We start from the raw sequence: 27,135 nt of genomic DNA, 5'->3' as shown, positions 1-27,135 counted from the left end.
CACTCAGAGGCAACCATGTTGGGGAGGGCTCAGTTAGGGGTAGTATCCCCGGGGAATTACCAAGCTGGGGACTAGTCATGAAGACAGAAACAGTTGGGGACTAGTCACAAGGACTGGAGCTGGCCTCTCCCCTGGAGAACCATGTACCTATAACATGGCTTCCCTGTTAAGCTATTCCTTGTGTCGCTTACTTTGGCAGAGGTAGTTGGTGTATTAGTCAGTGTCTGAAAGGAAAAAAAACAGATTTTACAAAGGAGGCTTAAATTGGTTATGAAGTTGTAACCATTATCTGTCACCACAGTAATACTGGACCCCATGCTCTCCCACTAATAATACCTGGTGGCTTAATAGAGAAGCATAACAAGTCTAGGCCTAGGGACACAAGAGAGAAATAGTGAGGACACCACAACTGTCCTAGGAGCTTGGAGAGGGGTCCCTGCAACACTGGTACTTGAGCTGCTCAGGGGGTCGCAGACTTTCGGTGGGGCACCCCGTTCCAGCCACCAAGAGGGAGTGGTTGCTAATGGCACCACTGAAAGTGGCAAAAGCGGGAAGACTCTCTTCTTCCCTCCAACTCCCTTATAATCTCTTACCACTGCCTACCCTTAGCCAAAGCTCCGAGGAAGATAGTAGGCAAGGGATCCTGGGAAGTGTAGTTTTTAGACTCCCAGCTCTAGCGTCGCAGAACGGTTGAGGGATGGTCTTAGAGATGAGAAACAGAAGGAACCTAACTGATGCTGTTGGAAATTTTAATCCCTGGGATCTTCAAGAAAATCCTCCAAGATACCGTCCACATATCACAATAAATAAGGATTTTTTTTGGTTGAAAATTAAAAGAATATGAACCCAAACTAACTTAAGCAAAAGGTAAATTTTAATTTAAGTGAAGAGCCTTCAAATGGCTAAGTTTAGGCAAAGGATCACACATTGTCATCAGGGTCTGATCTCCTACCATCTCCATTCTGCTTTTCTTTATTTTTCATTCTCTGGCAGGATCTCATAATATGGCAGCAAGATTCCTCCCAGGAGTTTTAGTGTGGTCATGATACAGCTACAAGAATGATGGAAATATGGATCTTTCTTTCTCTTTCACTTACTTCACTCAACATCCAAAACTACTCTTCTTCTCTTCTTCTTCTTCCTCTTTTTTTTTTTTTTTTTTTTTTTTTTTGGTGAGGACATCAGATTTCCTCAAGGCTCCGTGGACAGCATCACATGACAATGGTCTGGTTGCTCGGTACACACAAGGTGGTCTCCACCCACAGCTGGTTAGTCCAGGGGTGGTTTGGTGCAGTCTCCTGCCTTGTGGCCTGTATTCAGCTGGATTCTTGCCTCCTGGGCAGCTGAGGGAGGGGGCTCCTGGGGGTTGGCCCCAGGCCTAGAAAGAAGGAAGCAGGGGAGTCTGGGGCAGGCTAGGGTCCAGGAGGGAGTCTCCTGCCCTCACTGGAGAGATGGCAGCCTGAGCGACTGTGTCACCACCCACATCTGGCTGGTCTCTCAGATCTCGCCAGCTGGGGGCATCTCATCCAGGACTGTGTGAACTTCATAGAAGGTGACATTGTGGAGATACTCATTTAAGATTTCCACAAAGTAGTGGATGGCCTCCAGGTTGGCCAGATTGCTGTCACTGATGCCCATGTACATGCAGACACAGGTCAGCTCTGATTGGTTCTAACATGTCATGGTCAGAGTGTGCGAGGGTTAACCACAACCTTTGGCTTGGGTTCAAGGACTGGCAGAAATGTGAACTCGGGCTCAGTTCAAGTAGACTTTGCTTTACCTTCAAAGTATGGAGTGAGCAGGACAAAAATCACACATACAGATAAGAACAGGTGTGAGTGTGTGGGTGAGGTTCCCGTGTTCCTCACAGACAGGCCCGATGGAGGAGATGTTCACTAGTCAGAGGACCACGTGCCTTTTACTCACCCAGTCACTTCAGTCCCAGAAGCAACTTCTACTGTGATGCGGGGCAAGAATTCTGTTACTCGGCAAGCAGTGATCCAAACAGCATATCAAGACCTTGAATTCCTGCTATCCCAGCACTTGAGGAGTCTCCTCCTTCCTTTCACAGAATCTAGGGAGTTTCTAGTCATTTACTCAGGGTCTTTCCATGATCATGCCTGACGATGGTTTACAAACTCCTCCACCTCTGACTTTGAGATCATAGTTATACGGATGCCATGCCCTCCTTGGACCTGATATGAGATCAGAACAACCCAATATATATATATTCAAACTCCAGGGTAAGGGTGACTTTATGCAAGAAAATACTGGGTGCTCTTTAGAGAGAGAATAGTACTGCGAGGGGGGGCGGGGGCAGTGGCAAAAGCCGTATATGTCTACCAGAATGATTTCTTCTCATTCTGAGTACAGGAGACCCCGAGCCAAGGTCCCTGCCTGCCTTCAACAATTTCAGTTCTGGGAAAGGACAGACCTTCCATTCTCCCTCCAACTCCGGCTGTTATTTTCCAATACCCAGCATAATTTATTCTTTTTCAGCTGCCACATATGAATTGAGAATCACTGTCAACACATCTCTGAATGTCCTGCCTACATCTCTAGCCATTGTCCCTCTGTGTTTGGCAGCTGTCCACTCTTCTTCAGTATATACTGACTTAGCAGTGCTATTCTGAGTGTAAGAAGGCTTTTCCAGGTTGCTTTCCTTTCTAGCAATGTTCTGAGTTCCTTCCAACGTCTGTGTTTTCCAAGATGCAATGCATTCTGTTTCTCTGCAGTTGGGGAGTTCCCTCTAGCCAAGAATTACATTTTGTTAAATCGTCCCTTCCAAATGTTTTCTCTACAACCACTGTAATGAACTGACAGATGGGTGTCTGATCTTCAGAAAGTATAATGAAGATTTATTTTCTAAACTGTTAGGACAAGCCAAGGTTATCATACAAAAAACTGAACACTGCAAATTATGCTCAATTTAAACCAAAAGTGGCAATTTCATTGGCTATGGCTTTTCCCGCTGAATCATGTTGATAATATAGATGCATTTGTACACCCAGAGCTTAGATCATCGTGTTGATTGCCTTGGTGATAGACGCTAATTTTTGAGAGGACTGGAACTTCCATGGATTCCCTCAATCTTGTCATACTCAGGATAACATTTTACACATGTTAATTCAGCAGGGGCAATGGTTCCGGTGTTTGGTTACCCTGTGTCCTTCAGAAAGGAACAACTTGGGTATCTTATCTGGGAAATATGAAGAACAATCCCCAGACCTGCAAGATCATCAACGCACAGTGACTAAACATAGGTTCACTTTGTGTCTGTCCATGGACAACGAACCTCTAGAAATATAAATATTGCTAAGAGATATCATATTAAGATGAACAAATGCATCTACCCCAAGAATCTCCCAATTTTCTGGAGTCCAACATAACCTATTAGCCTCACTGGTACTTGAACACTGAGCTACCTGACTTTCTAGAGTACTCCATTCTCTTACTCACAATGCAGCTCCCTCCCCCGTTCTTCTGCTAAAGGATTGTTGCTTAGGAGTTTTCTCACAGGTTCAAAGCAGCCGTATTCCTATAGATTGCCTCTCTCTCTCTCTCTTTTGAAACAGTAAAGGAAAATATAATGCAAATTAATACCACAAAATAATTGGCCTCTCTCCATCTGAAATCTACACAGAGGCTGCGGTGCCACTGCTCAGTGGCCAACAATTCACACTGAACGCTCTGGTGGATGAATTGGCTCTATACCCAGAGAGAACAGTGCAAGCAAACCATAAAAAAATAAAATGTACTAAACCACCAACTGACATTATGGAAATAAGACACTGGCTGGCCAAAAACCACAGTGTATCAATTAGCAGGATCTTAGTATTTGGCAGAGAGAACTCTGGGTTCTGGGAACAGAATGCTGCATGTTTTATGCAGTCATATAACATCTCCCTTGTATTCAAAGAAGGCAAACACCTGCAGGACATCCTGGGAAGGCTGAGATTACGGTGTTAAAGTTTGCATCAACTCAGTCTGACGCTTCCATCAATTAAGCTTGGTTGACACAATGACTGCTATAATCACCTAATGGGTTGGTCCTTTTGCTTTTCTCTCCATAGCTCCCTGTAGAAATTTCAAGGACATAACTTTCTTTTTTTTTCCCATCTGGTGGAAGGGGAGATATAGGACATCGTGACTGCCTGATAATTTCAAACAAGACTTCACATGATGGCTGAATCTTGGCGGGGGTCCCGAAGGCAGAGGGCATATGTAGGCAAAAGCTGTTGTATCTGTCGGCACTGTCGCAGCTGAGAGGGGCAGGGAGAGAAGTTCCCACTGATCAGATTCACAGGGGCCTGGTCTTGTGGAAGACTGGAAACTATGTGGTCTTGGCTCAGACTGACTAGGATCAGAACTCTGCCTTGGCATTCATTGGTTTGTTGACTTTGGGAACAAGCCTTTCCTTTCTTAATTTCAGTTTCTTCTTCCAGAAAATGGGGACATTGGGTCCCTAATGAGATTACTGTGAGAATGAAGAATAATAGATGTAAGTTACCTAGCCTCCTCCATGGCCTACTGTGGTGTTGGTGTCGGGGTAGAGTAGTGTTCACTTAGCGGTAGTGGTAAACTTGAAGGGATGCCAGTGGCTGGTTGTCTGCCCAGGCAGGTAACATTATACCCCAGTTCGGTGTTTGTGTCCATAAATTCAGAATAGAGGTTTCTGGCTACCCTTCAGGGGGTACATTACAATGGTAGCATTGTAATCCACCCCCCAAAGGCATCTCCACCAACCTGCTGTGATAGACCCAGATTCCCTGTAATCCTATATTCCTAACTTATTTGACACATAACAACAAAAAAAATTCCTCCTTATTCCATACTGGGCATGGCATCTGACCTATGGCAATCAAGCACTTACAGAAAAAAAAAAAACATCAAGTTTTCTTCTTCTAAACAGAAATATGTTAAAATCTGGAACAGATGTTGGGTACAGCTTTGATCCAACTTTAAAAGTCTTGGGCCAGTGTCCCTAGAGTGACCTTCAGCAATCAGCCAAACTGCTAATTATAAGCTTACCCTGATGCCAGGACTCCAGTCTTGGTTCCGCATCCTCACAGTCTGGTGTTAGTGGAAGTCCCTTCCAACACCTCGAGGGCTCATCTTCTGATGTCAGTACCACAACCAAGCGCTGATGAGAAAGGGAAATTAATAACCCAAACAGTAACTATTACAACAAACATAGCACTATCTTTGCATCAACAAGGGAGAAGGTTTGATGTTAGTCTAAGGCACAATTAGTTTCCCCTCGACCACTTTGGAAAGATACAAATCTTACGTGTGGCTTTTGGAAAGTTACTGGATCTTCCTGAGCCTCAGTTGCTTTGTAGCAGAATGGACACAACACTCCTGTTTTTTTTCTTATTACTACAAAATTAAATAGGATGATGTATGTAAGATACTTAGCGTAGTACCTGTACCTTTGTAGAACAAGTGTGGTAATCAATAAATAAATATTGGGGGCACCCAGGTGGCTCACTGGTTGACCATCTCTGCCTTTGGGTCAGGGCGTGACCCCGGGGTCCCAGGATCTAGTCCCACATCGGCCTCCCCACAGGGATCCTGTTTCTCCCTCTGCCTGTGTCTCTGCCCTTCTCTCTGTGTCTCTCATGAATAAATAAAAATAAAATTAAAAAAAAAACAAATATTGGTCTTTTCCTCTTCCTTCAGTTTCAAGGGCGTGCTTTAATGGCACTGGCTCCAACCTCTGAGGGATACCGTGTGCAGTTCCCCAGGTATATAGACACAGACTCTCTCTCCTAAGTGACTGGGCCACTGTGCAGGCACAGACCTGCCCATTTGCCCTTATTAGTATGTTTCAGGGAACAGGAATAAGGCTGAAAGTAGAGATTGGGATGTTTTTTCACCCAATCAGCAGTGTTAGTTGATGATAACTTCTTCGACCTGGCTTTGGTAAGAGTTTAAGAAATGTATTTTTTGTAACCAACAAAAACATTCTACATCCTCAAAGGTAAGAAATGGAGAAGGTGGGAGAAGGAAATGTAATATAAGTTGTAAATCTAAGAAGTTAATCTATCAGATTCAACGTCAACTTTGCTGACATTCCAGTTGGTGCTTCTGCCCAACTGCAAACCACCCTCGCGCTCCCTTTTGTGGTATTTTTCTACTGGTGTTGTAACACACTGCCCCAAATTTAGCTGCTCGTACAACACAAACAGCGTCTTACAGTTCTGCAGGTTGGAAGCCTAACACAGTTCTCACTGGGCTGGAGTAGAGGTGTTGACAGGAAGGAGTTAGTTTCTGGAGGTGCCAGGGAAGCATCCATTTTCTTTCTTATCCAGGTTGTTGGCAGAATTAAGTATGTGCTTTGCTCTTGTGGGATCCAGGCCCTGGTTCCTGCTGGCTGGAAATGGCGGACCATTCTCAGCCTCTAGAAGCCACTGCCTTCTTGGGCTTGTGGCCCAGTTCCTCCGTCTCAGAATGCATCACGTCCCTCTCACATTGCAACTGTCTGACTCCCCCTTCTTTCTCCCTCCTCTTCCACTTTCAAGTGCTCACGACTTGAGATTTGGCCCGCCCGGATAATCTGAGGTAATCTCCCCATCTCAAGGTTTTTACCTTAATCACAACTACAAAGTCCCTCTGCCATTTAAGGGGACATATTCACAGGGTCCAGGGATTAGGATGTGGATGGCTTCAGGGGTCATGATGCTGCCGAGCACATCTCCCGACAGACCTGGACGTGTAGGGAGAGCAAACTGAAATAAATCTGAGATTTATTGGCTTTTCCTTATAAGTGATTTGAATGTTCCTGAGGGGAAAAAACACTGCAAGGGAGACTGTAGCACTAAACAGATGAAGGCATTTAAAAGAAAAAAAAAAAGGCTTTCTAGTATGTAGTTATAGATCCCATTAACTACAGTTTAAATCATTCTTTAAGGAATTTTTGACAGATTGGTAAATTGCAACCTACACATTCCTAATTAATTTTGTCATATCTCCAATTTTCTCAGATTGCCCAACTTTCTTTACTTCCACATTTTACTAGTAGCTCTTGGTTCAGTTGTTCTCCCAAGAAAATTGAGGCAAAATAGAGTGAATGGCTATGTAGTGTGTGTGTATATGTGTGTGTGTATCTTTCATTCAGGCTCCACTTTTTGGCTAAGTTCATAATGGCATAGAATTATAGAATGGACTGCGTTAACCTAGAAAAATAACATGGAACAATAATGTGGGACAGTTATCGCGAAGTAATAATGAGACAGTAAGATGGGACTGCAGGTTAACTAGCGCTTAGAACCCCAAATGCAAAAGCTTCTTCTTATGGACATTTTGTTAGATAACAGTGGCCCTGTATGGCACAGGCGAGAGGCCCAGAGGAGGCGGAGCAGGAGAGGTGAGCCCCGGGAGAGTGTGTCTCAAAGCTAGCAGCTGCACATTAGGAGCTTTATGGGAATACGATACCTGGGTCCCTACCACAGAGATTCTGATTTAGTTGGTTTGGAGATTTTTTTTTTTTAATGGCTCTCCAGGTGATTCTAATATTCAATGGGGATTGAGAGCCATTGCCTCAGATTATCCTCCATGACACCGGTGACAGTTACAGAACTCCTGTGACCAGGCATTGAAATAGGAGGCTCTCAAGCACAGGGATAGAGCAGCAGAGGTGACTGAGGCTGGGGTTCCAAGCACAGCTATCTCGAGGTGGGCCCCTTCTACATCCCTGCATCCCTACTTTCTTACCTATCCAACCAGACATAGATGGGGTTTTGTGATTCTGGACCAAAAGATCAAAATGGATTCCTGCTTCCAAGGAGCCTGGGTGCTGGAGCTCCTCTCATGAGGTTGCAGAAGAAAGTCACTGCAATTCACTCCTGTGGGTCTACCATTTGGGGAGGAAGTGTGAAGACGTATCAGTGCTAAATACTGTGGTAAGTAAGGAGCATTCCATAAGTTCCCTGCTCTTTTCCTCTCAAGGATCCTGTCCAGCTTCCTGGTGGAAAGTCATTCTCCTTAAGAGCCATTCGGTTTCTGCAGGATCTTAGGCCCTTCATCCCTGCTGCGTGCCACACGATTTCTGCACGGGTCCCGTCTGGTCTTGTCCTGGCTGTGGGGCTGACGCCTACCCCTAGACTCGGGGAGGGCTTGGTTTCTGTCTCATGACTTGCTAACATGATCATTGCTCCTCATGTACAATCTCCCTCAGGGCTGCTGCTGGGACAGGGTTATAGAACTTAATCAGGATCTCAACAGTGAGGCCCTTTAAAAAATAATGGCCCTTATATTACAACAGTCTTGTTGATTGTCAGGCCATTTTAACCCTTCTTCCTCACTGCATACAGAATTTGGCACGACTTCTGTTGGGGTTAAGGCCAGAGCAGTCATGCACTGACTCTGAGCTAACAGGGGCCTCAGCTGCAGGCTTGGGCCGGTGGGGCATGGCTATTCTCATGCTTCTTCTCATTGCTAGGTTGTACAGTTCCACGCCCCTCGGTTCCCCAAAGCCCACGTCATAGCTGGCGCGAGTCAGAGCCGAATCCCCCACATTCCACTATGCCAGGAATAGGAGAGGGTCTGCCAGAGGGACGCTCATGCTGCAGAGATGGATATCATAACCGACAAATGTTACCTTCCCAGGAGCAGAGGCTGACAAGAGATAGGTGGGAGCAAAGCCTGAGAATTACAGCATTTCCATATAATTCATTATCCTCTGAGTATCTTTCACATGAAATCTCATGGCAGCCAGCTTGGTTAGAACAGAAGGGTCCACTAGCTGGCTGAGTGGGTTGCACGGGGTTGTCGAGGGGGGCGCTAAATCCTCATCTTCCATCAACAGCTGGAATGAGGTTGGGGTGATTATGTCAATATTTTTACAAGCTATTTCCTTTTCCTACCGCCGGGATCCCTTTCTTTCTCACACCCCCAGTCCCTTGCACGGTGAGGCAATGAGGCCGAGGATTTCAGCAGGCTTTGATTATAGTGTCTTTTGAATCCCGATTTTTATTTACAACACTTTGGGTACCACGTTTCCCAGATTACACTGGCAACGTCACTGTCTTGTAGCTACAGTTTCCTTCAATGTTTTCTTGCAAATTTGCATTTTTTACCTCTGTGTTAAAAACACCTGGCGGGGTGAAGGGAAATTGGATCTGTGCTCAGCCTACTTTACAGAGCACCATTTTCTGTGGAAAGACTTGGTTTGTTTCCCAGTTTTCCGGTTGCACTCAGGTCTCTGAATCGAACAACAAACAGTAGAGAAGGTGTTCATTTCCTTCCTAGGGTTTTGAAGGTGGCCTCTCTTTTCTAACATGAAAGTGGGGTTTTCCTTTGATGAGCACCTTAGGATCTTCCCAGGTCCACTTTATCTCCAGCAACATTAGAGACCATTCTCTTTGGCCTAGCGCTGGTCCACATGGCTTTGCTTACCGTGTTGTGTTTCCACGTCTTCCCCGAGTTCTGATCTCTATTTCAGTGAGAGGTTGGAGGACGCTGCACATGGAGCTGCTCTCAGCCATCATTTTCAGCCAGAAGTCTTCAAGGCTGTTTATCATTTCTCCTTATTTCAAGCTGCCTGGCTCATTTTTTTCTCACTCGTACTCTCCCTTTCACGTCTGACTTTAGCCTGGTGGAAATAGAATTTTTGTGCTTTATGTGAACTGTGATTATTGATGTTTGGAATGGTTCTCTGCTTAGGAAGATAGTAAAGGCACAGAGTGCATTTCTCTTCAAAATAAGATAAGACAAAGGATCTTCAGTGTTACTCTCCACCAATATGGATCCTCTACTTCGTTCTTCATCATCCAGGGCTGTTCTGAGGACTGTAATGATGCCGAAGGATGACATATGCATCCTTCTCTGGCTTCTGAACGTCCCAGGAGTCCGCTGGAAAGATGGGCCCCAGAGGGCAGGGATCATTCAGGCTTTCCCCCATCCCCAGACATAAAGATGCTACTTGTTTCCTTACATGATGCCCTGATGAAAGGGCAAGAATCAGTTCCCAAGTTTTAGACATTGAGGAAGAGAAAATTCTGGGTGGAACAGGAGGAGTGTGGAGTATCTGTCTCTATGTAGACAGAGAAGGAGTCAAATCACTTCAGGCACAGGGATATGATGGAATTGGATGGGGGGTGAGTTTTCTATAGAAAGCAGATGTGAGGATAAGGAAGAGGAGTAGAGGGATGGGGACGGGAGGGGAAGGGGGATAGGCTATGAGATGGGGAGGGGCTACTGGAACAGAGCTGGAGGAAGGGGGCTGAAGATGACAAGAGGGAAGGGGGACAGAGCGCGTGAGCGGGGGAAGTGAGGTGAGGGCAGAAGAGGAGAGGATGGGGAAGTAGAGGCAGAAGAAGAGAGAATGAGGAATTAGAGGCAGAAGAGGAGAGGATGGGGAAGTAGAGGCAGAGGAGGAGAGGATGGGGAAGTAGAGGCAAGAGCGCTGGCTGTGAGTGGGGAGAACCTGTGTTGATGAGGGGATGGACACAAGGCCTGGAAAGGGCCTCAGATAGAGACGGACGTGCATGAGAATGGATAGATAATGGAACCGATCATACAAGAAACTCCAAAAATCAAGGACCTAATCAACATGCAGGCGACATGGGGAGGAACAAAAGATATTGATAGTTTGGAAAATCAAAGGATATTTTAATTACACTGCTATTGATAAGCTGTGGTGAAAAATAGTCCATTTCCAGTCCATGTCCCCTTGTGGACATCCTGAGGGTGAAGCAGGCTGCTGGGGGAGGTGGTGAGCCCCTTGTCACCCGAGGGAGTCCGGCAGAGGGAAACAGCTGTCTGGCCAGGATGTTCTGGGAACACCGAGCCATTATCCCTCCAAAGGCCCTCAGGGGTCAGTCCCAGCCAGTGGGGGCATTTTCGTCAGGGGCATTTGCTCTGCCCTCTGCACCTCCGGACCAGGGTGGAGCCCCTTCAGTCACCCACACTCTGGATCAAACTACCTTCTTGTCCCAACATGATATCCAGACAAGATCAGATTGCCCCGGCGCTCACGGGACACCTCTTTCTCTAGCCCCAAGATGACCCAGCTGAGGACTTCTGCCTTCGGCTTGAGGTGAGTTCCCTGCTCCCTCCCAGGGCCTACCTGCTTGGCCAAGTGGGTGACTTCATCCCTCGGAATTGAGGAGCCACTCACCCCTGTGCAGGAGAGATGGATAAGCCAAACACCAGATGCTATCTCCAGTGAGACCATCCTTTTCTCAGGCTACCATCATGCCTTGCCCCCGACCCAACCCACCCGGCCAATCTGTCACGTTTGGAACACAGCAGGCCACAGAAGGATTCACATAGAATCCAATTCTGCTTCTGCTTTCCTGAAACAAAAATAGTCTGGAGAAAGGCTCAGAGTCATATTTCATGAAAGACTCTGGCTAAATTAATTATAGGCAGCTATAATTCATCATACTTTCAATTAACAATTAATTACGTACAAGAGAGACAAATGTTTTATTGAGACCAAGAAACAACATGTATCATTTGTAGTGTGGTGTTTTCTCCTTACACCGTAGGGAGGGGATTTATGGGCTACAGATTGCTTGAACCAGTTTTGCTCTGAAAAATACAAATCCACCTGGACTCACTAGCAGAATGGATTCTGGAGTTGGAAAGACCTGAAGTCTGGCACTTGGAAAATTTAGGACTTAGACCTTCTCCTTTCACACCGCAGGTGGAAGGATCTACACGGGGGATATGCGTGGTCCCAGTGGAAACCTCAGAAGGCAGGGTCCCCTCCTGCAGTCTACAGGGGCATGGCCAAGTTCAGGTATATTGGGAGGACTGGGTAAGAGGAAAGCGGAGCGACAGGCTCCCCTGCTGCTCCATCCGTGTCCCATTTCTGCCAAGAGCACAATCAACACACAATGAGATGCTCGGAAGAATCTCTTGTGCCAAATCAGATCAATTGAGCTCAGCCTTTTCATGAATGGCCTTTGGGGGAAGATAATGAGGCATTCCCTAGGTGGGCTCAGCAATATGGCAGTGGGCCCCGAGTACCAGTCTCTCTTACTAGGGGATGTCTGTTGCCTCTCTGGAATCCATCACCTTCTTTTCCCTTCCTGGCGGAACAACTCTTTCCCACCTTTGCAGGACTCACCTCACCCTGGCTTCAGGTGTGGCTCTGAGCATCTTGAGTCAATCAGTGTATCCCACCTGTGAGGCCTCTAATACCTTCAGAAAACCCAAAGGGAGCCGAGGAGCCTCCAAGAATGCTAGAACACAGATTCTCTTTTCTCTGCTGTGCTTGGATAGTAGGAGAGACTATTGCTGCTGCTGCTGCTGCTGCTGCTGCTGCTGCTGCTGCTGCTGCATCACTAACCCTACCACTACCAACAATGCTACCACTTGTAAGGGCCTTAATCAATGATGGACATAGTTTTAAGTACTTTATGTATATTTGCTCCTTGGATACTTACAACAATCCTATGGGCTAGCTGCCATGATTGTCCCCACGTTACAGAGGGGAAATTAAAGCCAAAGTTTCCTTTCATCTTGCTGAAGGTCACACAGTTAGTAAATGGAGGGGCCAGAATTTAAGTCTTGGCATAACATTGGTTAGTCCCTGACACCTGTAACTGCTGGAGACATGAGGGTAAGTCTGAAGCTACTGGGAGCCCAGTCTAGAGATTGAAGAGGAAATGGATCCAGAGGAGGTGGAGGGGCTATCTTGTGAGTCCAGTATCAAATCCTTCATGGAGCCAGAAATGTCTGAGTCTGTCCTTTTTAAGTTACATGAACCAATAAGTTTCTCTATTGCATCAGCCATTTTGTAATGGGTCTTCTCTTCCTCTCAACTGGAAGGACCAAATGTAGACTTTGGTACCAGGAAGTAGGACTCAGAAGTGTTCGCACTGATACAGAGTTGACTGATCTGCTATATTAGAAAGGGTCCTGATGGGGAAATCATGTATTTCAGTAAGTGGGATTAGCACACCTTGTGATGCAGCCATGAATTAACTGGTTGCATTGTCATGTGTTTGTTGTTGTGATTCAGATCTCTTGTCTTTCAAGATTATAGCCCCGGGGAACTTGAATTGAATATGGCCGCTTGTAGCCTTTAGAATAAGGTCTGTTCTGGTTGTCCAGTGTATGTAAAACCCATTCCAAAGCTCAGTGGCTTAAAACACATATTTATTATGATCTGTCATGGTGCTGTGGGTCGTCTGGACTCAGCCTAGTGGTTCTTGCTTAGGCTCTGTCAAGTTGCAGTCTGAAGGTCATCTGAAGTCTCAGTGGGTTGAACATGCAGACAGCTCACTCAAGGGCTGAAGATTGATGCTGGTTGCTTTCTGAGAGCTCAGCTGGCCTCTTGACCAGAGTGCCTTCATAAGATTTCTTCATGTGGCTTTTGCTTCTCAAATCATGACTTCTGGCTTTCAAGAGGCCATGTTCGGAACATTTAAAGAGGCCCAGGTGTAACTTGAAAGGCTGCTTGTAATGAAGCTTTGGAAGTCTCGAAGGGTCATTTGCGCTGTATACTATAGGTTAAGAGAGAACCAGATGGACAGCCCAGGTTCTAGGGTAGAGGCCCACATAAGGGCGACAAGACCTGGTGATACGGATTATTGCCAGACCTGTCTGGACATCAACTACCACAAGACCCTACAATAAAATGAAGTGCCTGGTTTGATTCTGGCCTGAGGAGAAAGAGAGAGTGCTCAGGTAGGAAGAATTAAGAGAGACTCTGCCTGAAGCCTGCAATCCAAAACAGCTGGGAGTAAAATAACCTGCAGCCTTGCAAGGTTGGAAAAACTTGTCCCCAGGCTAAGATGGTTAGACGAAGCTAGGAAGCGGGAAAGAGGATAATATTGGGTTACAAGATGACCCTGACTGCCTCCTCCAGGCTTCTCCAAAAATACAACTCCCCTCCCAAGCCTGTGCTTCAGACATGCTGGGACAGAGTGTGAGGTAGAACCTCAGTGCTGTGGTGGGGAGGGATGGGCAAAGCACCTACATCTAGTACCTGGAGGCTAATCTCCCCCCACCCCACTCATCTCAGCGGGTTGGACATACTTGGCCAGATCTTGACTGAGGCAGGGAGCAAATAGACCAGAAACTCAGAGCCTTTAAAAGAGCTCTCCTGAGAGGGACACCTGGGTGGCTCAGGGTGTGATCTTGGCATCCCAGGATCAAGCCCCACATAGGGCTCCCTGCAGGGAGCCTGCTTCTCCCTCTGCCTGTGTCTCTGCCTCTCTCTCTGTGTCTCTCATGAATAAATATATAAAATATTAGGAAACAAGAAACCCTCTCCTGATAAAGAAGCCAACTTCCCCCACACTTGGCCTGTGAATGCTCAAGCCAGGATGAACATGGAGAGAGGTTGTTACTTTAACCTGTCTTTCCTTTATGCCTACAGTGGTCACATAGACTTGATATGGTTGTTGATGTTTGCATTTTCTCTTTTGTGAATTTCTTCTTCATATTTTTCTTTTTTTAAGATTTATTTATTTTAGAGAGAGAGAAAGAGAGTGAGCATGGGGGGAGGGGCAGAGGGAGAGAGAGAGGGCAAGCAGACTCCTCACTGAGCAGGGAGCCCCATGCAGGACTTGATCTCTTGACCCATGAGATCGAGACATGAGCTGAAACCAAGAGTCAGGCTCTTAACCAACTGAGCCACCCACGCGTTCCTTCTCCTTCTTGTCTTTTATTTATGTTTCTATTGGATATTTGTCTTTCTGTTGTAAATTTGAGAGAAATTTTATCACATTATAGGTATTAACCCTTTATCACATACCTGGTTGTAAGTAGTTTTCCATTCTGTCCTTTATCTATTGACTATAATAATCATATAACTTTCTATTAAATACATAGTAATTAAACATATCAATATTTTAAAATAACTTTTAGGTTGTTTTAAAGTTTTCTGTAATACCTCCCGGCCACCCTCATGCTACTCAGTCTGGGAGCCACCAAACGCTTTTTGCATCAGCTTGGAATCCTCCCAGACCCCAGGGCCACATCAAGTCCAAGTTGCTGCTCACTAAATGCAAGTGGAAATTTAAAACAAAAACAAAAAAAAAAAAAAAAAAAGGAAAAGGAAAAGATGCTGGTTTGAGCCAATCAGTGTTGTAAATGGGACACAATTATTTTTTGCTCTGCCTAGGCTTTTGGTGGCAGCTGGAATCAAAGGGAACATCCCAAAAGGCAGATGTGAGTCTGAGGAAGACAGCAGGCGTTGTTTTGTGTCCTCTCATAACCACAACTTAGCTTGGCAGAGTAGAGAGGTTTGACCCCTTCCTGGTCCGATTGTTGCCCTCACTCTGTCTGTCATTCCATATCACCATCTGTTCCTTTCCTCCTCCTCCTTGTCTTATCTCCTGTTCCTGCTGCATCTCTTTCCTTCCTTGAGCTGTAGCCTCATGAGCCTGGATTCAGAGGTGACCTGAGATCAGACCGGCCTTGGGACTGCCCTAGAATGGAGCCCAGCTCCTGTTTTGTCTCTCAAAGTCCCCAGCCCATTCTTCAGCAGGCAGCATGCCCTCTTTCTGTTGCAAAGTTTGGGGACAACAAGGATATTGTCTGCCCCTCACACCCGTTTCCTCTGAGGAAGGCATTTCTTCTATGAAGAGTTGGAGCCTCCCTCAGAGAACACAATTCTGATTCCGTTTATGTCCCTAACCCTTCCTCTCACTGCCCTACCCCTCCTCAGTTGCAACCTGGCTTTAATCTCAGGCACCTAGACAACAGAGTTGTGCTCAGAACAGTGGCCTCGAGAGGAAATGAATTATATTTATGATAATCGCTAAGCATATTTTCCCAAGATGGATAAAATAGTCATTACCTAACCATACGATCAATGTAGTTTACTTTACCATTTATTAAGCTACTGTTTATATTAAGACCTGTGCCAGGTGCTAAGAACTTAATCTGTCTTTAGGCAAAGACAAGGCTTAAAGTCTACTGTGAGAGGAAGACAATTTCAAAAAGCAAAATACCTTTAAGCAGAATATAATTAGTGTACAAATCGAAGCACTAAGTATTATGGGAACAGAAGCATGGAGAGATTAATGATAACTGAGGAAATAATACTGCTGTGAGTAATAGTAGCGGTAATATTGAGGAGTCCGTATTTGTTGAGTACTTACCATGTGCCGTGCATTGTGCAAAGCACTTTAAATGTATTCGCTCAATTGATTTTTGCAACCAGTATGATGTAGGTGTTTTTATGTTTCCTATTCCATGAAAGTAAAATAAAAACAAAACAAAAGCAAATCACCCCCCCCCCCAAAAAAAGTAAAATGATTTTCTTAATTCACTCGGGGAGCAAGGATTAAACCCAACTGTACCTTACACTGACCCTGGGCTCTGGAACTGTTTTCTCAGGAAGGCATCATTTGATTTGCACATTAAAGATGGGGAAGATTTGGACACAGAGCTTTTTAACAGCATAGGGAAGTGGAAAAACAGAAGCAAATGCCCGGAAGATGTTAAATACTGGATGTGTTCAGCTGTTGTCCAAATTATAATGACCCTGAGAGCTACAAGACGTAAACAGTACTGGCCCAGCAACACAAAGATAAACTGACAAAACAGAAGAGACACTTAGATATATGAGATATTGGTTTTGGAAAATCATGGCATTTTAATCAGTGAACAATGATGGACTATTCTAAAATAAATGAGATTAGGCCATTTTTGAAGGCCAAATAATTTTCTTAATCTATTTGAATAACCTCAAGGTTATTTAATTATATGTATAAAGAACTAAATAAAAATCTACAAAGAATAAAAAGAAATCTATAAAATATTTTAATAATTTGGTGGTGGGTAAAGCTTTCTTGATCTAGACCCAGAATTCGTCAGAAGCTGCAAGGATAAACATCTACACATTTGACTATTTCTAATTTAAACCATTCGTACAACAAAAATTACTGCAAACAAGTTAATTGTTTTAAAGAAAATATTTGTCACACAAATATGCACAGGATTGACATTTCTAATATACAACGAGCTTCTTACCAATCAGTGAAAAAAGTAGACCTTGACAGAACGGAAGGTAAAAGATGAACAGGTTAGTCAAGCCAAAGAACTACAAATGGCTGATACACATTTGAAAAAAGCCAGCTTGACTAGTAATCAGGAAAATGCAAATTCAAATGACAGTGTGGCACCATGGACTTCCTATCACACGGACAATACAAGAAACAAACCCGAAAAGGTCTGACGGCACCCAGTGAGGAGGAGAGTATGAGCAAAAGGGACTAGGGAGGAGAGGTGTTGGTTTGTCTATCCTGCACCCCGTTGATTAGGGAAATCGCCCTCCTCTGCATTCAAGCCCCTGGGATCATCATGGTCTCATAGGGCCTTGTCAATCCTAGAGAGCAGGAAAATTTATAGGGGAAGATCATAAAGCCATGTAGCCTTTTAAGTTGTTGGGTTTTTGAAGATTTATTTGGGGGTGGGGGAGAGAACGAGCAGGAGGGGAAGAGGGAGAGGGAGAGAGAGTCTCAAGCAGACTCCACACTGAGCACAGAGCACGATGGATGCAGGGATCACTCTTGGGACCCTGAAATCATGACCTGAGCCAAAACCAAGTGCCAGATGCTCAACCGACTGGGCCACCGGGGCGGTCCCTGTGGTTCTTTGATAGCCACACCCACTGCCTCTCAAGCCAACCGCCTCTTTAACCACAGCCACCAGTCATTGTCCTCCATTTGTGTAACTGTGCTGTCTTGAGCTTGTCACACAGGTGGAATCCTACAGTATAAAGCCTTTGGGGATTGTGTTTTAATTCAGCCTCATTCCCTGGAGACTCACCCAGGTTCTTGTGTAACAATGGTTCATTCACTTTTGTTGCTGGGTAGCGTCAGTGCTGCAGATATACCACAGTTTCACAAATCACTCTTTGAGGGGATAGAGTGGTTTCCAGTTTGGGGCTCTGATGAATAAAGCTGCCATAGACATTTATGTACAGGCTTTTGTTTTCTTTGGGTTTTCATTTTCTTTGGGATACATGTCCAGGAGAGTGATTGTTTGTGTAGTCACCACTTCTTGATTTATTTTTTTAAATTGCCAAACTGCATTCCAGAGTGTCTGTACCATTTTACGTTCCCACCACAAGTGGTCCAGTTTTTCCATATCCTCACCAGAATTTGGTGTTGTCGACCGTTTTCTATTTTAGTCATTCTGATAGTATCTAATGACATACTAGGAGTTTAATGTTGCATTTCTCTAATAGCTAATGATGTTGCACAACCTTTCATGTGGTGGACTTCTTGTGGATATCACTAACAGATTTTAGCATTCCATTTTTATTTATAGAATTTTTTGAGTATATTCCTTCGTATATCTTCTTCAGCGGTCACTCTAGGTATGACTATATCTATCTCTCCATATATCATAGTCTACTTATTTCATCATTTTACCAATTGGAATAAGATCAAAACATTTTACCTCTTCTTATGACTTTTTATTCTTCCCTCCTTTATAATATAATGGTCTTAAACATTTCTTCTATTGACATTTAGAGCCACATCAGAGAGTGTAATGATTTTTGCTTCGATGGTCAAACATTGTGTATTTACCTGTATTTTCTGCTTACCATGTTCTTTTTTTCTCCTTGATCTGTAATATTCCTTATTTTATCATTTCCTTTCTCTTCAGAGAATTCCTTTAGCCATTTTCCTGTGTAGGTCTGCTGGTGACAAATTCTGTTAGTTTTCCTTCATTGGTGAATGTCATGATTTTCTCTTCATCCCAGAAAGATATTTTCAGTGGGTATGGGATTTTGTGACTGTTCCTTTCTTTCTGTACTTGAAAAGGTGTGCCATTTTCTGTAGCTTCCATAGTTTCTGATGATAAATCCACTGTCATTGGAGCTGATTTTCCTACAGGTAAGTGCTGTTTTCAAGTTGTTTACGTCATCTTCAGTTTTCAGAAGTTTGACTATGATGTGCCTTGCTGTGGATTTTTGAGTTTCTTCTCTCTGGGGTTTTCTCAGCCTCCTGAATCTGTAGTTTCATGTGTTTTACCAAATTTAGGAGTTTTTCGACCAATAATTTTTTGCTAGTATTTTTTTTTTTTCAGAACTGCCCTCCTATTTCCTTCAGGGATTATAACAGGAATGTTAGATCTTTTGCTATAGTCCCACAGGCCCCTGCAGTTCTGCTTATTTTTTATTTCAGTCAATTTTCTCTCTGTTGTTCAGACTGGGTAAGCTTTATTGTTCTATCTTCCATTGCAGTTCACCAGTTGTTGCCTCATTCCCTCCATTCTTCTGTTGAGACCATCCATTGAGTTTTTAATTTCAGTTAATATATTTTTCTGTTCCAAATTTCTGCTAGGTGATTCTTTATAGCTTCTATTTCTTCTCTAAGACTTTCTGTTTCCTTCGTTTTCTCTGAAGCTTATTCATAATTGCTCACTGGAGTACTTTATTTTATTTTAAAATTATTTATTTATTTGAGTGAGAGAGAGAGAGAGCATGAATAGGGGAGGGGCAGAGGGAGAGAAAGAATCCTCAAGCAGACTCTGTACTGAGTGTAGAGCCAGATAGTGGGCTTGATCTGAGATCATGACCTGAGCTGAAATCAAGAGGCAGATGCTCAACTGAATAAGCCATCCAAGCATCCCTCACTGAAGCATTTTATTTGAATCATTTTATGATGGCCGTTTTATGATCTTTGTCTGTATAATTTTAGTACCTCTGCCATCTTGGTGTTGATTGCCTTTTTCATTTACTTCAGGATTTTCCTGGTTCTTGATATGACAAGTGATTTTCAGTTGAAACCTGGATATTTGGGTATTATGTTGAGACTCTTCACTTTAGTTAAACTCCTTGTTTTAGGTTGGGTTTGTCTGACATTGTACCAGCAGGGGAAGGGAACGCATTGTGTAGTTGCTGCCAGGTTAGGGTAGGTCTTCCACACAGACTCTGGGAGCACCCAAGTGAGGGTGGTGGGATGCTACATGACTGCCATGTGAGGCTGGAGTTCCAGCTCCTCACTAGGCCTTGGATCATTTCATCCTGGCTGAGAGAGTAGGAATGCCTCCTGAATGTTCCCTGGACATCCCCCACTGACATCCCAGGCTGTCGCCTCATTATACTCAGCAGTGGTAGGAGTCCTGATGCTCCACTTGGCCTCCCAGTGGGAAGTGGGAGAGATGTTTCTTTACTGCAAGTTGAGGGTGCAAGACCAGGCTTCCCACAAAATCTCCACTGACACCATAGGTGGGATTGAGGGGGTCACTGCAAGCTTCCTACTTAGTGTTTTCTAATAACCATGATGGCAGTGGTCATGGGGGAATGGGGGCATCTCCTGTGTGGAAATCTAGCCTCTCTGCATTCCCTGGTGAGGGTTGGGTTTTTTTCTATAGTGTTTGGTGGGAATAGAGCAGTAGTTGCCTAATACCTTCTTTCTTTGCCAGTCTTCCCCTTTCCCACTCCTTTGGCTAGAAAAAGCAGTCTTGGTGGGGGTTGTCTGGGTTTGTTGGAATTTCTGGAAATTTCAGACTCCTTCAACTTTAAATCTGGGGTATATGAAGCAAAAAGGGAATGCAGAGAACTCCACTGTATTATTCTTCGAATCATAAGGTCCCTAATCCATCTGGTTTCTTTTCCCTGACTTTCTCATGTTTGTTTTGTATATAGTGTACACATTTTTTAGCGAGAGAATTGGGGAACATATGTTGGTGTCTTTCTTTGTGTACATCAACTTTATAATGCCTTCTGACATCTTTGAAGCAGGGTCCTTCTCATTAGTCCTCCTTATATACATCTTGAATACTATTAGCCTTTTCCCCCGTCATCTAGAATATCATTTTACTTTGTTTCAAAAGAACAACAACCAAAAAATTAGAGTTTTAATTGGAATTGAATTAAATATAGTTATTACTTATTTTATATTAATTATGGGAGAACCATGCTTTTATCAAATTAAATCTTACATCCAAAAATATACAGTGTTTCATTTATTCCTATAATACTTATGTCCTTTATTATATAATAGTTTTGTATTATAGATATAATGCTTTTTATTGTCAACTTTTTCCTAAGAAACCTATTTTATCTAGTTGCTACTTTAAATTGATTACTTTTCCTCCATATATGTCTAGTTTAGAAAGACACTATTGACTGTATACCTGGTTTGTACTCAGTCACCTGATCAACTCATGAATTTCATTCTTTTTGCTAAAGAGTTCTGGATTTTACAGGCATACAAACATATTATCAGCAGAAACAATTTTTATCCTTTTCTTCTAATATTAAAATGATTTTATAAATGATGAAAAATTTTACCATTTTATTCTAATTTTCAAAGAGACATATATTGCTTCATTAATCCAGTGACCAAACAAAAAGTAGAGAAAAAAGTGTCTATCAGTATGGGAATGGTTGAATAAATGTTGACTTGTTCACAAAATTGAATGTTCACTGACTGTGGAAATAACTTAACTTGGATAGATTTCAACTCTGAAGGGTGAAGTGAGAAAAGCAGAGTACAGTAATGTGATCCCATTTTCTAAAACAACAGAAAAACTATCTGTAGGCAGTGGTATATATAATATATATGTACATGATTATCTAAATAGAGGGAAAGTTATGAAAGCTATCAATTGGGTTATATTGGCAGTGGTAGATGGCAGGAAAAGGAGAGGTAAGCAAAAATAAACAAAAAGACTGTCTTCAGATGTTATTAACCATAGAAACAGCACATGATCCCATTCATGGTGAATTACACAGAGTTGTATGAAGAGACACATGAAGAGGTGGCTGAAGCACTTTAGTGGTATTCGTGATGTCAGGTGGGATTTCAAAAGATTTCATTTTCGTCTTAATGTCTTATGAATTATTCACAATGTTTATGACAAGAATATATTATACGATCATAAAAACACAAGATAATTTTTTTCATGATGGAAATTGAAAAAAAAAAAAAGCAAAATGCAATAGGATCATTCCAGCTCAAGTATCAGCCCGAGCCTTTTGCAAATCTGTGCTATGTTGGTTAAATGGGAAACACCAGAAACTGGAAGACTAATGAGAAAAACCAGAGAACTAATTTGAATATTCTGAGTCAAACGGGGAAAGCTTTTCATTAGTTCTTTGGAAGACTAGGGGCGTACACAGCTTCCAAAGTCTAGGAAGTGGAAATTATTGAACAATGCCCCAGTACCTCAAGGTGAATCATCTCTGAGAGTTTTCTTTCTTGGGGTCACTGTGGGAAATATTCAAAGTCTTAAGAGGGAATGTCCAACTGTAAAGCTTGGATCACAGGCTCAACACTTGGCTAGAGGAGGCTGGAAGCTGTTGGTTCAGTCCTGCCAAGATTAAATACAAGAGAAAAGGGGAATTATTTCCAAAAAGGGGTTGGGGGTCCATAAACCCAAAGAAATGGGGATACAGTCTGGAAGGTTTAAAAAACAAACACCAAGTGTCCATGCACAGGCTGAGAGTCCGCCCTGAGCCTGGCTCCTCGGATGGGACACGCACGGCTAAGGCCGTGGCAGTCTGACTTCCTCTTCCTTCCCACGGGCCCTGGGGTCTCGCCTGCTTTCCTCTCTGCCATGTCTATTCATGGGACTCTTTTTCCTTCAGGCCTCACAGACTCTGCCACCACTCTTCCTTCACATCAATCTTGTCTGTCGGAATTCAGGTGCACTCCTTTAAACGGACACATGAGACAGTAATAAATCAAAGCGGAGTAACCAGATGAAGATGCATTATAAACTGTCTAGAAGGGATAAATGACTCGGGGAAAGTCAAGTTAAAGGAAGTTACTACTGTGAAGAATTAAACTTTCCTGGACCACCATGGTACCCTGGGAAAACAGAAATATGACTGGTGGAAGAAAACAGCCCTGAGTCCACCCTGGCAGGGGGCACATCTACTGAGATGAGTGCTACCCACTCAAGAAAAGTCAAGGTGACATTAAGAGAAGAGCGTCTTCTTCCTGACATGATGTTGCCCATCATTGGGGGGCACTGGTCAGCATCTATGTGGGCACTCTGTCTGGAGGTACCTTTCTGTGCGTGTCCTTGAAGACCAGTGCTCAGTGGCTTAAGGCCCAATCATTCACTTTTTCTCCCGGGTGTGGTTCTGCTGGAGGACGTCTGTTTCCCTGTTCCTGTGGGAGAAGACCATTCTGTCTCCAGCAAGCCCCTTTCCAGTTCTTGTTTGCAGCTCATCTGCTAACCCCTTATTGGTTAAAGCAAGTCACCTGGGGAGCTGCACCCCAGGGGTGGAAATTCTCACGTCTATTGCAGGTGTGGTTGGGGAAGTGGATGTTTTTGAACAAGTTATATCACCTCAGCTTCTACAAGATCTTGCCTGGGTGTGCAGGGCGACAACCAGAGCAGTGAGACTGGGCAGATGTATTAGGGACTGGCTTCTTTTTCAGTGGGCTAACACCTGAGTAAAACAAAACATAGCAAAACTATTAGAAGAGAAAAGGGGAGAGGAGAGAGAAATCTGGAATTATCTAGAACTATCATTGTTTTGGAGTGACAATACAAATACATGACTAGGATTTTTCTGTATCATTTTCAGCATTTTCCACATTTTCTATAATGGATATCTAACGTTTACATAATCAGGAATAACATACATACATGCACACACATGCATGAAAGAAATAAAATGTCCTCCAAGGAGTCTTTTTCTTCTTAGCTCATGGAAGCAAGAACAGCACAGTATTGATGGAGGGGGTGGGAGAGCATTGTTTTTTTTTTTTTTTTTTTTTTTTTTTAGTCTCTAGCTTTTAAAGAGAAGGTGAATGCTGCAAAACACCCATTTCTTCTGCACTAGTTAAATTTTGCACTCAGGGCAGAGGCTAAAGATCAGATTTTTATAAGGCATTGATTTTTTTTCAGAGGGCAAAAGATAGAAGACCTTTTAAGGAATTAATGTCCATTCTCAGTTCTGTTAAAAGGGTGATTTATTGGGTCAAAGATTTTCTTCCCTGAATTTCTTCTCCTAAATTTCCCTGTTTCCTCATCTGCAAAATGAAGGGACTGAATGGAGTGGTCTGGAAGGTTCCTTTCAGATCTCACTGACAGTCATTCCGAGAGCATGCCTACAGCTCAGCTACTTGCCATTTGACAAAGCATGCTCCAACGTGCAGGCTGAATTCTCTACCCTGCCTTGCATGGACATTTTTACAGTAGCTAGCACCAAAGTAACATGGGTAGTTCTATTATTACTGACTTCCAGTTATATAAATATTAATGTGTATTGCAGAAATTTAAAAATCTAGAGGAAAGAAAATAAAAATTACCCATAACCCCACTAGTATTTTTTCACAGTATGTTTCCAGTGCACATATATTGCAATTTATGTATAAAAATATTGATCTAATTTTTAATTTTATTTATTATGACATATCCCTATGCAATTATCTTCCAAGCAGTCATCTGTAATGGCTAGGTGAGATTTAATAACTAAAAAAATTTATTTACAATCTGTATTTCCAATAACCTATATGTTGATATTTATGTTCTTTCAGTATGGGTTAAGGGTAAATTCATGGGCTCTGAGGGGCACCTGGGTGGCTCAGTCAGTTGAGTGACCCACTCTTGATTTCAGGTTGAGTGGTGATCTCCAGGTCGTGAGATCGAGCCTGGCTTGTGCCTAGAGCTCAGCATTAGGAATCCACTCCGGGTTCTGTCTCTCTTCTCCTGCTGTCCCTCTCTCTCTCTAAATAAATGAATAAATTAATTCTTAAAAAAAAATCATGAGCTCTGAGATTGACAGCCTGAATTTGAAATCCGGGAACTATTCCTTATTGAGTGTGTGACTCCAGACAAGGGTCTTGACTTCCTTAAGCCTCATTTCCCTGGTCTACAAAATGAAAATGAAGTTTGCACTGTCTATATATGGTTTGTACGAAAAGAAAACCATCTACTGTCTATCTAGGGTTTTTGTGAAGATAAAGTGATGGTTGTGCAGCAGAGTAAGATCTCAAGTCATAATATGCCACCCCCTTGATCCTGCCTTCCGCCTTCATTGAGTGTCTTGCTGTCATTTTACACTGGCCCCTCCCACCTCAGAGTGATTGGCACCCCTCACTCCCTGTGGTAAACAAAGACTGTAAATACTTGTAAATTAAAGTTCCAAGATTCCTAGAATAAGTAAAAGAAAGACAAATCTGTTTATATACTTGTAGAGTAATTGCCCCTTCCTCCAACGTGGGTGACTGTAACAAGGAAGAAGGGCCATCTGAGTGTCCCTGTGTTGCCAGTACCACTACTCTACTTTGCAGAGTGGCCCCAGGGACCACCTGTCCTCCTCTGCTGAAAGGTGAGGATAGGCAAGGGATGGTGCACAGCAGAGCACCCACAGGCCATCCTTCTCCTAGTGACTCTGTGAGCCTGAGACTGCCCCCTTGCCAGCACCCCTGCCCTGTAATGCATCCTGTGTGAACAAGAGTCTGTTTGGCAGACAGGAACACTCGTGATCCCCCAGGCCCTGTACTCCTAGAGGGCTGGTGGTGACAGGACAGGCAGCGTCCAACTCCACAGAAGCAGGCCAGCTCTCACCCTCCGGGGCACTGCACCTGCCTAGCCATGCACGCTGCCCACATAGCACCTCCTGGCGGTAAGAGCTCAGGGCAAGTGAGCGAGGCTCAAGATGGCCAACTTTTCACCCAGTGAATGCTCAACATCTCTGATGGGCTTTTATAAATATCTTTTTATTGTTTCCTTAAGAAAATTTCTTAGGGGTGCAATTATCCATTTAAGTGTGGACATTTTTTAAGACTTTTAATAAATGTAGATGAAGCTGCCCTCAGAATGCTTTAACAAATTTACCCTTTAATGAGATGGTATGCTTTCCTATATTTTTGCCAGAATTAGTAAAAAATAAATAGCTAAGTTCTGGCTTTTTCATTATAAAAGTAATATATTATTGCAAAATCATTTGGAAATTCTGAAAAAGCAAGTATATTTTTTGACAAAATTAGCTCTGCACCATTATTTTTACGGCCTGCTAGCATTAATGGTATGGCTGTATTTTATTTAGCCAGTTCTTTATTAATAGGCTTTTAGGTTGGATATCTTGTTTTGCTACTTGCTAAATTTTATAACAAGTCTCTTGAACATGTATCTTTGTGACTATTTCTAAATATGTACTAATATAATATCCTTATCCATTCTAATACCTCTCAGTTTGATATTTTCAGTTTCTTCTAGATAAGCAGTCATATTGGAAAACCATGATGATTTTGACCCTTTCAATTTATTAGTACATTTTTTTCTTTATGGCATTATTTAGAAGTTCTAGAAAAAGAAAAATTAATTACGGTGATGCCAGATTTCCTTATTTTCTGATTTTAATGATAATACTTCAAGGTATGGGCAATATTTTCTATTGGTTTCAGATAGCTATTTGTAAAATCATACTAAATAAGTAGTTTTCTATTCTGAATTTTTCTAGATTTTTTTAAAATTAGAAGTGAATGTTGAAATTTATCAAATGTTTTCTAGCATTAATGAGATGTTCATGCATTTTTTTCTGCTTTTACCTATAATGTGGTGAATTAAATAAATATATTTCTACTGTTGTACTCTTCTTAAATCCCAGAATAAACTATGTAGGACTTCTTTGAATTTATTTTATAACATATGCCAGGACTTAGTATCCTGTATTTTATTTTTGGTGTCTCAGCAATTCTACAACTATCAGTATCATCACCATGCATTAGCAGGCATTAGCAGCTGTAAACTGAATGCATAGAATAGTTTTAAACTTATTTACATCATGTCTTAATCCTGATGGTTATTCTTTTCTTTAATTTTTTTCAGGTTTATTGAGGGTATAATTTTTTCAGGTTTATTGAGGGTATAATAAAAATTTGAAAATATTTAAAGTGTGCAACCCTCACAGTTATTTTTAAGATAGGTATTACAATCCCACTTTACAGAAAATATATAGAATAATTAAGTGTCCAAGTACTTCTTTAAAATACAAGTATTTAGCTATAAGTCTATTTATCTCTCAAGCCTACAATTTTAATCATTTTACATGTCTCTAATCTCTTTACATGTCTCTAAATTGAGTGGAAAGATTGGCCTGTAGATTATTTCTTAGTGCTTTATTTGACAAATTTTGCTATCAGGGTCATTATGCTAGTTTAAGAAATTGAAATGTTTTCTAAATTTTTAAAAATGTAATTAAATATTTTACACAGCACAGAATTAATTTTTTCTCCATATCTG

At 42.8% G+C, this 27,135-nt stretch overlaps 1 protein-coding gene across 1 annotated transcript in view; it reads right to left on the bottom strand.

Annotated features, from left to right (window-relative positions):
* Positions 1–1,497: 1,497 nt before the first annotated feature.
* The window catches only part of LOC129509409 (uncharacterized), a 39,589-nt gene continuing 13,951 nt past the window's right edge, over positions 1,498–27,135 (bottom strand). The window contains exon 3 of the mRNA XM_055324858.1: positions 1,498–1,671. Within this exon, the coding sequence (XP_055180833.1) occupies positions 1,498–1,671 (174 nt within the window). The remainder of the gene's footprint in view (positions 1,672–27,135) is intronic.

Source organism: Nyctereutes procyonoides, unplaced genomic scaffold (assembly GCF_905146905.1).
Source record: "Nyctereutes procyonoides isolate TBG_1078 unplaced genomic scaffold, NYPRO_anot_genome, whole genome shotgun sequence".
NCBI classification, from domain to species: domain Eukaryota; kingdom Metazoa; phylum Chordata; class Mammalia; order Carnivora; family Canidae; genus Nyctereutes; species Nyctereutes procyonoides.
Note: the sequence above shows the minus strand (reverse complement) of the source record. Positions and strands in the feature narration are given on the sequence as shown.